We start from the raw sequence: 13,655 nt of genomic DNA, 5'->3' as shown, positions 1-13,655 counted from the left end.
TGGGTTCACATTAATAAAATAAATAAACAAAGAACAACGACGTGTCGATCGTCATTCTCCTCGTCAGGAGGATGACGATCGATTGTTTAATGATCGGAACGTCGTAGTTTTTTGTTTATTTTATTTGTATTAATTTGAACCCATCTACGTGACTTTACCGAAAGACCCAAAGACTATAATCTGAGGGTTGATTGTACAAAATACAATTTGCTACCATTCTCTACTTATGTAAGAATACAGAAACCCAGACATTTAAATATACATTTGTATTTAACTTTGAGCTGGCATCCGTGCCTCTGAGCGGCTTTCAAAGTTTTGTCTGTATGCAAAACTGTCCGTATACTATGATTGCCATTCCTACATATCAAATCCAATAAAATGTCAAGTCACGTTGGAATACGAACTGAAAACTCTCTCCAGCGTCACCCTTCGGTGTGTCCAAAAGATATGTCTCTCTGCCTAAGTGAGTGTTGAGCAGCGCTCATCTTCATTCGTGGCCCTGAGTCACTGGTGGGAATTCCCCTTTCCCATGGCAGGATCTGGTCTCTCGATCAGACATCCACAGGCTTAGCGGTTCACAGAATTACCCTCGCTACCAAGAATCACGACCACTAAGCACAACATCACGTTGTTAGGTGACGGTGCAGCCCTGACATCGCTTGCTCACCTCACTGCTCATCGGAGGACCTCCACTTGGATGGAGCTGTCACGGAGCTCCTCCCGGGGCTGTTTCTGCATCTTCTTCCAACCTTGCAAAATGTCTCCAAAGGGATTCGAGTACCCACACTTTACACCACCACATGTGACCTATCGACTGACTGTGGTGTAACCCTTTTATTCTGCGAGGTGCACAGAGGCAGGAGGAGGAATTTAGAAACGTGCACCGTTGGTTTAGCTGCCATGCCAGGAGATGGAACCAGCGACCTCTGGCTCAAGCGAATGCGCACCCACTCATTTTGTAAACTGTTGCCAGGTGTTTTGGACGAAGCCCAAGCTGTTAAAATAAAGCCGCAAGGAGTTGACATGTTGCAGGCAACGTACTGTTATTGAAATATAAATCACTTTAGAAAATGGAACACCGCCGATATATTGTCTTATTTGTTAAACAACAACCCACAGCCCCTTGGTGATTAATTACCAAGTTGCTGAATAACCAGTCGCAATACCACAGTCAGGTTGGTTTTTGTTTCGGCAGCATGATAGAGCCATGTGGTGAGGCAGGATTCCTGAGAGTCCAGCTATAACTTTTATCATTTCCTCGACCTAATGCATCCATTAGCGGGGTCACCAAAAGTATATATTAAATGCACCGATTGAAGCATTTGTATATCGATCACTGCCGAGAATAACCACCTATTGTAGTTGATTGACACTGTTTCGAATATAGCCCCTTAACAATGCAATGTTAAATTACAAATTTCCAATTTTATAAACAGTTCTGAGACTAAACATTTTGCTTTTCTATTTTGGGATGCTCCGTGAATTATTGTTGAAGCTGGAAAGAGTAACCATTAAGAAGAGCAAACATTATGCTGAGAAAGATAGCCGTCTTAAAAATAAAGACGCAGCTTTATGCAATTGCACTAACATTTAAACGTGAATATGGCCTACTGCAAGTGCTGGCAGTTTAAATGATTTATTTTCACGTGTCAGCTCTGCAAAAGCTGCGGATCTAGCAAAAGGCAGGAAGCATTCCCAAGGTTCAAGTGACATCAAAGCCAGTGCAATGATGACCTCTTGAACTTGATGTATACGTGCAGAATAAGTAAATGCTAAATAAATGCATGGCTAAATTGACACGTAGAGATGAGATTTGACATCGTTACAAATGAAACGTCGTATCCAATTGCTAACTTCGGTTGTGAGAACTGTTGCTCAACTTATCAGTGAGCTGAAACGATGATAATAATAATAATAGGCGCATTAAACACTCGTACACGTGACAATTATATTGTTTGGCTGTCTGGTGTGTAATTGGATCACTACGTGGCCTAACTCCAAAATCAATTATGAATCATAAATGGAATAGTTTACTCGTAGACATATACTGCTCAATCTTTCAGCCAATATGTGTCTTCAAGATAGTCATTAGGCATTCATCAGCATGAGAGAGAGAGAGGTGAAGCCCACAGAAGGACTAATTAGTGCCATACACATAAACATGCACACATGCTACAGATATACCATAGGCCAGGGCTGTCTCAACTGTGGCCCACGGGCCAAATCACCCGGGAGCTCATTTAATCTGGCAGCAGGCATCGATGCAAGGCACTATCAAAGGTGGCCTGCTGCTGCAGCACTGCCACGGAAATAATAAACTACATAATTTCACACGTTTGTGTGAAATTATTAATGACACATGCACAGAAATGTGTGAAATAGTTTATTGTTATGAAAAATAATTAATCGTACGCTGGTGCGATATATTAATGGAATGTTCCTCGTCTCCATAAGGGGCTCAGGAGGGAAGTGATGTGGGAGGGGTGGGGTTCGTTGGGGAGTCGTGGTTGGTGGGGGTGCGGGCACACGGAGTGAATACTTTGGCTGCGAGTGTTGTGCTCATGCTCTGCATCTCACTACACCCCTCTCGCCTGATTACATCTTTATCCTAGCTCTCTTTCATCCTCGCTTACAAATTAAACACCTTTCTTCTCTCTCTCTCATATCTCCTGTGAATACGCCCCCTATTTTACCTCTCACTCCCCCTCTTTCATAGCTCTCTTATGAATACGGCAGCTGCCTACTCCATCTCTCATCTCTCCTATCTCGCATGAATACATCTCGATTCCATCTCGCGTTTCCTAGCTCTCTCGCTCTCTCTTCTGAACACATCCTTATCCTGTGCGACTCGAAAATCTCCCACAGCCCTTATGAATACATCTCTTATATTTATATCTCCATGTATTCTATCTACGTGGCCAATGGCCATCAGCATGTCGATCAAGTCGGTCCTTGATAGAAAAACAAAGTATGGGCACCCCTGCAGTAGATAGCCAAAACCTTTCAAGCAAAGTATATTCAAAGTGTGCATGCACTAACCCTTAACATTTAAGAGAAGAGCAATGCGATGATATATATACATATGACGGATGGGGTAACAATGCGAGTCTGAATACTTTAATCCTTAGAATGTCTCAGAAAATGTCTGGTCCATGAATTCCGAATTGGCTGAAAGGAGAGAGAGACTTATTATTTCAAAGGCTCTTCGTGAGACACAGAAGAAATGGTGCCGAGAAGGCGGAGGACAGCCTTTCATGTGGAGGGCCATATGCACGTAATGATGAAAGATTAACAATGCATTTCTCTAAAAGGAAATGCACTGACCAACTGGTAAATTATATTAACACTTCACATGACGGCAAAGAGCCCGGCTTTGGAAGAATAGTGCTTTCTGCAAAACTTCGTAATGGGAACCATAACTTTATCACTCTGGCATATTTCGAACAAAAATAGTTTGTCAATCATTGCATGTTGCGATGGGTGAACGACAAGAAAACATGGGCACATAAAAGCGACTTTGTATGGTATTGATGCACAGTGGGGTCGAACAAGTGTGCCAGGCTGGGAACGAAAAACAGCCTTGCGCCAAGAGCTCTGGACAGCGAGGAGTGCGCACTCGGCCCTGCGAACAAAAGCGGGTGGCTGGCTCATGGGACAATGCTGATGTCACAACACTCTGAGCCAGCACCACTGAGGCCTGTGTTCTAATCCAAAGAGCCATCTGTGCTTAAACCAGACTCAAGTGTAGTTCATTTGATGGTCTCAGTCCAGTCACTAAGTCGTGGCATAACAGCAATGCCCTTTGTTCATCCAGCAAAGCCTGATTTAGTGTCAACTCTTGTTCAAGAGCATTCTGCATTGGGAGGTTTGGCCAATTCCATCGTGGGTAGCTACTCAGAATTCAACCCCATTTCTCAGCAGTACCGCCTCTTTGCTATCAGCCCTGAACCGTCCGGCCACCTTTACTTAACCAATAATAACAGTTGTTGATTTACATAATTGTTCTTCCACATATGTGTTTAATCGTAGTGGTGTACATTCACTTTTAAGCTCACAATACACACATCTAGTCGTGTGTAAAAATAAATGTTTTCAAGTTTGTGTGATGATGTGTCGTACGTAATACGTTCACGATCACATGACCCAATAAGATTCAAATGTTAATATTTCCTCACATCTTACATGTGGAATGCAAAGTGTCTTGACAAGCACCCGAGAGCGCCACTCACCTCTGACGGTAGCCCCTCAGCCAGCAGTGGAGACATTCCAGCAGTGGAGACATTCCAGCATTCCCATGGCAAGTACCACTTTGCCCACACAGCAACCACTTTCTACTTGCCACTAGGTGGTCCTCATTTTATCGAGTGACAGGATGGGTCATATTCTTGGTTCTTTCGGTAAAGTCACGTGACTTTACCGAAAGAACCAAGAATATCAATTCCTGCAGTCACGAAAGTTGTAAGTCTGATAGGATGGGGTCAATTCCCCAGAACGTGGGCGAGACCTCGTAACCACCAATCCATTACACACGCACCACGTTAACCCTTGCCACCAGGACAAATACCAGAAATAACACTGAACGTGAGATGGACATTTAACTGCGTAAAACACATGCTTTTTGTAAGAACTGGTTATTTTCATCCTACACAACACTCATCTGCATTGACCTCCGTGAGGCAAAGCGGAGCAGACAATTCTACCGTGGCACACACGTGGGACAAATCAAACTGCGTGAAGGATGAATGAGACGCGTTTACCACATTCTGAGCACGTCTTGTGGTGAGCAATAAAGCTCAAGTTCCTCCATAGATGTGGCCGTAATCAATAATCGGCAGAGAAGCAGAAGCCCGATTCTGTGTGGATCACACTTTACAGTTCAACGTTACTGACTGGATTTTTTTTTTATGATTTTTTTAGCTATTTTAAAAAATGTATAATTTACATTTTCATCCGGTTCCCTCTTCTTTGAACAAGTACATACATAGCCAACTAGCAGGGTTGGCTAAGTACAGTGCAAAAGAAGTTCAACATAGATACATACATGTAAAGCATGAACCGATACTGTTTGGATTGTGACCAATGTAACGATGATTGTAACTGTGATCTGTACCATCACAGGATGCCCATGAAAGAGAGCCTCACTACGTATTGGGCTCTTCCTGCTGAGATAAATATCATTTATCGAAAAGATAAAAATTCCGATCAACAACATATATTTAGTGCAACTGTTAGAAAAAACACAAACTCAAGAACAGAGAAAATACAATGAGTTATGCCCTACAAATATACGTGTACATTCTTCAACATTGGAACAAGGAAATTCTATGTGTTACTCCTATACAATGTGCTGGGAAACATTTAAATGATACATAAATTAAAATTATATTCTATGAATTACATTAGATGTGGAATAAATTACACTGGCCACCAAGTCGGGTTACGTGAAGCAGGAAGAACAAGTGTCATGCTAAGCAGCTATCAGTCGTTTCATTACAGACATAATATGAAGTTAGAAAAGACACGAAGAATGGTTTAATTATGTTTTGACAACCAATTACTCTGGATTACCATGCAATCATTTTCAAAAAATCAATTGGGGGAAAAAATGTCCACGAAATATATTAATTTTATTAAATCACTATTATTAGTTCCTTTTCTACATAAAACAAAACCATTCGTAAAGTATGTTAACACAATGCTCCCCGGGAGAGTTTGGAAGCACGTGTTCTATCGAATACATATTCCAGTTGACTTTGATAGTAAGCTTAGTTTGTGTTTGTATTATTATACTCTGTTGCTGGCTGCGTGACCTCATGTTTAGTGATGTCACCCCAATTGTAGGGTCCGCAGGGTCGAAGGCAACCTGAGACCTCATCACATTATGCACGACGCAGGCGGCAGCAAATATGAGCCATGAACAGTGGGTGGTGAACCGTGTGGACAAAGAGAGAACGTGTTCACCAAAGCGGGTGAACGTGTCGTGGCCACGTTTTGAATAATAATAATAATCACAGAATCATAACTGCTGTAAACTGCCCCTTCCTGAGCCAAGCTGGTACGGTATTCCGTACAGAGCCAGAAATGGCAGAGGTACACAGCACGCGTCGTCAGTGATGACGATGACGAAGTTTTTCACGACCATTTACGTATTTTCCTCTAGTGGGTGGCACTCCGGCACACGCGGCTTCCCTGCACAGCGGCGCACCCTGCGTGGGAGCCCCCCCGACTCATTGCCCGCACGCTGCGCCACTCTTGCTAACGGATGTGGCAGCAGTAAGTTCACACTGCGGTGAGCGGAGGATGGGACCGCACACGTACACTCATTTATTTTTTGGGTAAACGGGGGAAAACAAAAAAACTTCAAGGGTCCGTCGCTTGTGGGGAGTTGTTCACAGCGACTCGGAATAAAACATATGCCATCTCACGCCAGAGAGAAAGGGCATTTTTACGAGGCTCGCAAAGAAACACCCTGAATACGATGAATTTTCTCTTCATATTTCATAAAGCAGATGAGTGGTGTGGGTGTAAATGAGACGAGTGTATGTGCATATATACACAAACATACACAGTGCGTGGTGGTTGCGTACACTAGGATTGGTAGTTCACTTCAAGATAGGAACACTGCAAACTAGAAAAATGCTTTTGTAATCTCTGCACTAAATGTGTCTCCAGTTATAAGCAACAGAAAAACACAAGTACCAACAAGGCTGAAGAAAGGCGAGTTGTTCAAAGTTCCATAAACATTTAAGTACATTGACAAATACATTATTTGAGATAACAATAAGACATTTCACATCCTTGCATCAATCCGCTCGTGAGTGCAGACCTCCCCATGCTGTGTTGGTCATGGGCATTGATTGACCATACTTCACCACACTGGTCAGTTTGAGTTCGTGAAAAGGGTGGGGGCAGGTTGGGGTCTAGGAATAATTCAGATAAGACTCGCCACTGATGTTAGCCGTGGCAATTACAAATACTTCATTGCAAATGATCACGCTAATTTATATTTCATATGTGTCTATTAACTAAAATTGTGTGAATGTCTTAAATTATTTCCTGGCAAGTTTATACAAAATAGTTGCTCTCAAGTGTCGCAAAAGTTTAATCAAACCTCTTAAAAAGCTTATTTCACCAAAAGATTTGTAAATGACTTGACTTCAATTAAAGTAATGAGATCACGAATGATTGATCAATCAAAAAAGCTGTGAACCTAAACGTTACAACAAGAGCAAAAATATGATAGTCTTTGGTTCTTTCGTTAAAGTCACGTTGATAGAAGAAAAAATAAACAAAATAAAATAATAAAAGTGAGCGTACTGGCAGTCTATAATGTAGACTGTAGCCTGGTAGACTGTAGCCTGGTTTTTAAGCTGGTGAGCGTACTGGCAGTCTATAATGTAAACTGTAGCAATGGTTATTAAACTGAACCTGAGTAAGCGTACTGGAAGTCTATAATGTAGACTTATTCTGGTTCTTTCAGTAAAAAAATACAAAAACCACGACGTTTCGATTACAACACAAGCTGTCGACCGCTTGTGTTGTAATCGAAACGTCGTGGTTTTTGTGTTTTTGTTCTACTTGGCTACAGTCTACATTATAGACTGCCAGTACGCTCACTTTTATCATTTAATTATCATTATATTTTTCTATCTCTGTGACTTTACCGAAAGAACCAAATAATATGAATTCCTGCAGTCAAAAAAGTTTTAAGTAAAAAACTAAAATATTACCTTTTGCCTTTCTGTTAAATGTTTACTCATTACAACTACAACGCAGTGAGAGATACACTAAATGCTGCTCTTCTTCTTGATAATAGAATAGCAAAGCAATGGAAAAGATTTCAAGAATTAAACTAATATCCCTTACAGTGGACTAGAGATAAAGTTATTCAGCCCCGAGTTGGTGGACTGGATTATCTGATGCTTTTGTTACATTTCCACATTAACACCCTGGATGCACTCACAGACGGTACTCACGCAACGGAGGGCCAAGAATTAAGCGCACGAATAAAAGCACACGTCTTAAATATCCACAGGGTGTGTCGTGCCGACACAGGTAGCCGATGCTTACCGATCCACCTCATTAGCGTCGTGAGGATCTGCAGGTACTTTGTCTTTTGCACGTTGAAAAAGGTGAATGGGCCCAGGAGGAGGAGAAAGGCTGCCTGTGGTGAAAACAACACGCACAGCGAGCTCAGTAAAACCCCCTAATTAGGCAGTCATTAACTATTTTTCATTTTACCCACAGGCATACCTTGCACCAACCACTAACGCTGAACATATACAACACAAGCATTCGATTCAACGCAAGGGCTGTGCAATAATAGTCGGCACATTTGCCTTCCAAGTGACCCAGCGTTCTACAAAGCCAGAACGTGCTCCCATCCCACCAGATTGGACACGCCAACGGAGCAAGCACAAGCACAGAGCTGCAGGATTTGAGATTGTTTTACTTGTCCCTGCAAGCAGCGCAGGGTTAAACACACTGAACCGGGCTGAGGCAAACACGTTTGGTTGAACAGAGCGACATTAATTAGACAAAGCCACTTTGGGCTTTGTTTTTTTCTTGTTTCAGGAGGTGTCGGAGCTGTCCGCTGACTCCCCATGCCAAACCTCATGCCCCCCCCCCCCCAACCTGGGCTGTGCAAATTAACATGGAGGGGAGAGCACACCAAATAAACGTATGCGGGCGGTCGTTTTTAGCATGATTAGGTTTGCCGATTTCCCCCGGCACGGTGGGTATGGGTCAAAGTGGCGCGTGTGCGTTATGGGCTGGTGTTGTCACGTGCCGCAGTGCGTGCTCGCGTGTGCGCGTGTGTACGTGCGTGTGTGCGTGTGTGCATGTGTGCTCGTGCCCAGATCTTTAAAATCCTGGAAAGATCCTTGAAAGATCTGGGCAAAGTCCCATCGGTGAGCTCCTCCGGCAGGCAAGGCTGCGTTGGCTGGGTCATGTAGCCCGCATGCCCAGCCACCGCATTCCTAAACAGCTTTTGTTCGGCCGGATCGAGGGGGCTAAACGGGCGCGGCACGGGCTAGAGAAGAGATGGAGTGATGTGGTACAAGAGGACGTGGAGCTGAGTGGACTTGCCGATGACTGGTACCAGCGGTGTCAAGATCGGCCTCTGTGGAGGAGGCTCGTGAAGGACGCTACTGGGCAGTTGGAGGCAGTCGCCCTCCAACAACAACGGAGGGCGGAGGAGCGACGCTCACAACAATGAGCGGAGCGCCGGGTGGCTAAAGCACAACAAATTAGTACAGTAGGGGGCACAGGTGGTGCATCAGCCAGTCATCTCGGTCATCTCAGTCAGTCGACCCGTGGCACCTGGGTCTGCCCCGTGACCTCCTGCCAGCGGGCGTTCGACACTTTACGTGGCCTCAAGGTGCACATGGCCTGGCACAAGCGTCGTGGTGACGTCACCGCCACTTAGTGGCGAATGGCGGTTGTTGTTGTTGTTGTGTGCTCGTGTGTGCGCAGCGGTAGTGTAGTGGTTACCGCGCTGCGATCCGAACCCGGCAACCCGAGTTCAATTCCTGCTCACTGCCACCAACAGCAGTGACGATTATCTGAACCGGTCCTGGGCCTCCCCGAGGTCGACTCAGCCTCAAATAAGTAACGGATGCGGTGTGTAAACGTCGCCACTAGTGAGACCAAGGCAGCCGGGCGTGGTGTTGGCCACCCACCCCTCGTGTGTTAAGGCTATCCAGGGGATCTTTATATTGATCATTGTGCCGGCGATACAAGGAGCTCCATGAATTACCAGCGGTAAAGGTGCCACCTTGTAATTGCTCGCTCACTGCAAGTGCTGGCAGACGAGCCTGCCTCTACGAGCACGCAGGAGATCTCGAGAGATTCTCTGGATGGTGTTCTTGCCCACTCTTCCACGCTGCCAAGTCTTGGAAGGGATGGGAGTCACCCCCACTTTACCCTCGCCACCACACGTGAGCTGCCGATGGACGACCTGTGACGTACCCATTTAAACATATCCGTGTTCAACTTCTTTCGCACCGTACTAATTGGAGCTGTAGGGGAAGGACAATAAACTAAACACAAAAAGCAGTTTTAAGGAAACTCGTTTTCAATCTAGATGTAACAGTGCATAGCTACAGTGGCTTCCTAATAGTTGGGTGGACAGAAGGGGTGGGGGGTAAAATAATTGTTTCAACTGCCAGTGGGCTAACCAGAGCACCACAACATGTAGCAGAGTGGAGAGTCGCAGAATCTCACCCACCAATATAATTGCGCAGCTCAAAATAATTTTATCTAAAGACCATTGCTCGTGTCATTTAGATAGCAACACACGACTTACAACGTTTACATCAGCAAACGAATGCACGACGTAATTTACGTGACAGTAATTTTTATCACCACGAACATTAATATTACGCAACTATCAACACCTCTAAAGATGCCATCGCATTGTCGTCATCAATACATAATTCAAAACAAAATTATATAGCACTTTGTAAAAACATTGCTATAATGTGGGACCTTTCTTTCCAGTATTAAAATATAACAACAGCTTCTACCCTTCCCGGCAATAAAACAACTGTGTCAAGAATCCTTAGTCAAGGAGTCCTGTCTGCATCAACCACACACACAGCACTTGGGCGTACTTGTTTGGTGTTTGAACATCTTGACACAGCTGTTTTATTAGAGACCAATCAGTTTCAGAGACAGTGCATCAAAGACTACCAGAGCGTGTCTTGTGTTTGCATGTTCACCACCACAAGTGCTGTGTGTGTGTTGATGCAGTGACAGGACTCATTGAATAAGGATTCTGTTTGGTGTTTTAACATCTTGACAAAGCTGTTTTATTGCCAGACAGGGTAAAACCTATTGTCGTAAAAACATTGCCGGATTAAGGATTTCTAAAGCTGTGGTGGTCAACGCAGTTTGTTTAACCATACTTCCCCACACTGGTCAGTGTCGGCCGGTGACGAGGGGAGGGGGAGGATCCACTGGATCAGATGTAACTCTCAACTGATATGAGCTGCTGCGACTGTCGCCACGAATTCATCTCAGCTCGCTGGCGTCATAAGCGCAATGTGCTAACCACTGCACCACCGTTCCCCACCCATCATCACAAATAACAATTAAAACTATCAACGTTATTAAAAAAACATGAATCAACCAACAGGATTACAAAGCAAAGCACCATTGTCATTCTTTCATAAAATATGCAAGCCGTTCTGAGCTTGTGTACAAAGATATATGGCAATATATCAAATGCACAAAACGAATTCAGAACAAAAGTTGCGGTTTGCTTGATTTAATTTGACCGTTAACATTATCAGCTCACACCCACTCGGACAAATGAGCCCGAGCACATCTTTGCAATCGTTCACGCATCATTAGCGGCAGTATGTCTGGAAGACCGGCCATATTCCTTGCACCGCGATCCCCCAAGACCTTTGCTGGGATCTCGTAGTCGAGAGCTCCATTGTGCTAATGGCTCCACTGTATCCACATAGCCAAACACAAGACAGACGTGCTGACAGATACGCAGACAGATACGATTTGAAATCTAAGTGGTGGCACCGTGGATAGAGCCGTGAACACGGCCACCTTAGTTTCATTCCTGACCATGGCTAAGATCAGCGGTGAGTGATATATGAAGTGGCAGTCGGGGCGCAGAGACCACCCCACCATCATTTAGCAACTCACACGGACCAGTGTGGTAAAGTATGGTCCAACAACCCCCGTATGACTGGAATGGTGGGGAGAGGCCCTGAAGATGTGGTTACATTTGGATCCAATTTGAATCCAAATTGTATTCTAATGTTTAAATAAGCTTACACACACAAAGATCACCCATACATCATGATACACAATCAGGGCAAGTGCTGTCCGTGAGCAACAAGGCACACGAGGTGGCGATGTGGCCAGAACAAAGTTCAGCTACTTTTGTCTTGCCAATGGTGATGTTTCACAACGTACCAGGTTGACCTAGGAGGAACACTGAGATATCACTTCCTGCTAATGTTGTGCGTGGCCAGGTTAGAGATTACAGTACCTCTACCCACACACATATATATAGATGTCCACGCAAGCACACACACAGGAGGGCACAAGAAGGAAGTGTTGGAGTAAAATAGAGCACAACGACTACTGCCAACACACTCTAAACATTTCTTCAAATAACTCCAGCAAAAAAAAAAAGAAACCATTCAGCTACAGGTAGGTAGCATGACATACAGCTGGGAGAACATGTGAACATGTGAACATGTGCAGAGAGGGAGACAGAGAGCACGTGCACTGGCAGGCAGGCAAGCTGAGAAACTGGCAGGCTCATTGAAGCAAGCAGGTCAAATAGCGAGTAGAGTTAATACATGTGCAATTAACTTAAAGCAAGCTTTCAAGAGGATGGTATACGTTCATATGCGAAGATAATTCAAATTGGTTGGCTTGATGAATACGCAAAAGCAAACAGTCTATAAGTGAAGTTACGCTGAATTGTATGGCTGTAGCCGTCCTCCGCTGAACATAAGCAACAAGTATGCTTGAGGCGAATAAAGCTATCGCAATGATCTTACTGAATATACACACCTCTCTATGCTGGAGATTTGGTGTCTCACATCCAACACACAGCACAAATGATCATTAGCTGGATGAGCAATTAAAAATGCCAAAACCTGCGGTGCGGTGAGGTGGTTCAGAGGTCACAGCACGTAGCCAGCAACTGCTGACCTCCTGGGTTACAAAGATGGTAGCCACCTGTGATTGAAGCGGTTTTAAAGCACTGAAGGTTCATGGTCTCCATCCAGTCGCCAATGACTGTACAAGAAAACGACGATGTGAACGTACACTCTGCACCGATGATGGCCGATGGTGAACAACAGTGATGGAGTGGCAGCTATGAAGAAGAACGCGGCCTACAGGATGTCTGCCGAGGAGACGGCAGCCATTAAATCGGTTCGTGCGCAGCTGCTCGGTGATGACCTGATGCCAATAAATTCCAGATGTGAGGATAAACAAATTATTGGTTTGATTGTCGTGCGACAATGTCATCGCAAGAGTGTTTGGGAGTGCGCGCTGCGAACTTTGTGAAGGATTAGAAGGCGACTTGAACGACTTTCTGGAAGAAGTCCTCCGAAAAAATAACTTCCAGTGTCCCTTCTGTGACACACGGAGCACCGCAGTGGTCTGCCTTCTTTGTGCATGGATTCGTCTCTTGACTTGAATCAATTGTGGGAAAGCATTCAAAATATATGATACAACTGTGCAATCAATACTTTTATCAGGATTCTTTATTTCTACCCTGAACCCGATGGATGAACTCTCACTCGTGATAAAATATTCAACACTATCCAAGCCTTCTTACATTGCCAGAAACATATTAACGGCCTCCTCCATATAGAGGCCGGAATGCCTAAACCCACAGAAGAACGAGAGACTGTGACCCTTCAAAGGTTGACTTGTAGTTGAGAAACCATATTAAGAAATAACCACAAACGTGAGAAATAGTAAAAAAAATTATAAGAATGAGAAATGTAATAAAAAAATCACAAGTTTATAAAGATGCATACTGTATATGCATATTCAATTCTGTTCATTATTTTCATGAAATAAATGCACCAATAGGAAAGTCCAGATGGCTTGGGGAGGTCTTCATCCAGCAGTGGATTGACCACGTCTGGAGGCGATGATGAAGGAAG

General features: G+C 44.2%; 1 protein-coding gene across 5 annotated transcripts in view; it reads right to left on the bottom strand.

Moving 5' to 3' along the window:
- Nucleotides 1-7,632: 7,632 nt before the first annotated feature.
- LOC133347352 (transmembrane protein 104-like) overlaps nt 7,633-13,655 on the bottom strand; it is a 133,326-nt gene continuing 127,303 nt past the window's right edge. For 2 of the 5 annotated variants that reach the window (XM_061559593.1, XM_061559602.1), the window contains exon 10: nt 7,633-8,164. In XM_061559593.1, coding sequence (XP_061415577.1) covers nt 7,973-8,164 — 192 coding nt within the window. In that variant the 3' untranslated portion in view covers nt 7,633-7,972. The remainder of the gene's footprint in view (nt 8,165-13,655) is intronic. The other 3 variants (XM_061559582.1, XM_061559574.1, XM_061559564.1) reach the window with 2 other exon arrangements.

The sequence above is a fragment of the Lethenteron reissneri genome, chromosome 3, assembly GCF_015708825.2.
Source record: "Lethenteron reissneri isolate LAM-NWPU_2019-01 chromosome 3, ASM1570882v1, whole genome shotgun sequence".
NCBI lineage: Eukaryota > Metazoa > Chordata > Hyperoartia > Petromyzontiformes > Petromyzontidae > Lethenteron > Lethenteron reissneri.
This window is presented reverse-complemented; position numbering and strand designations above follow the sequence as displayed.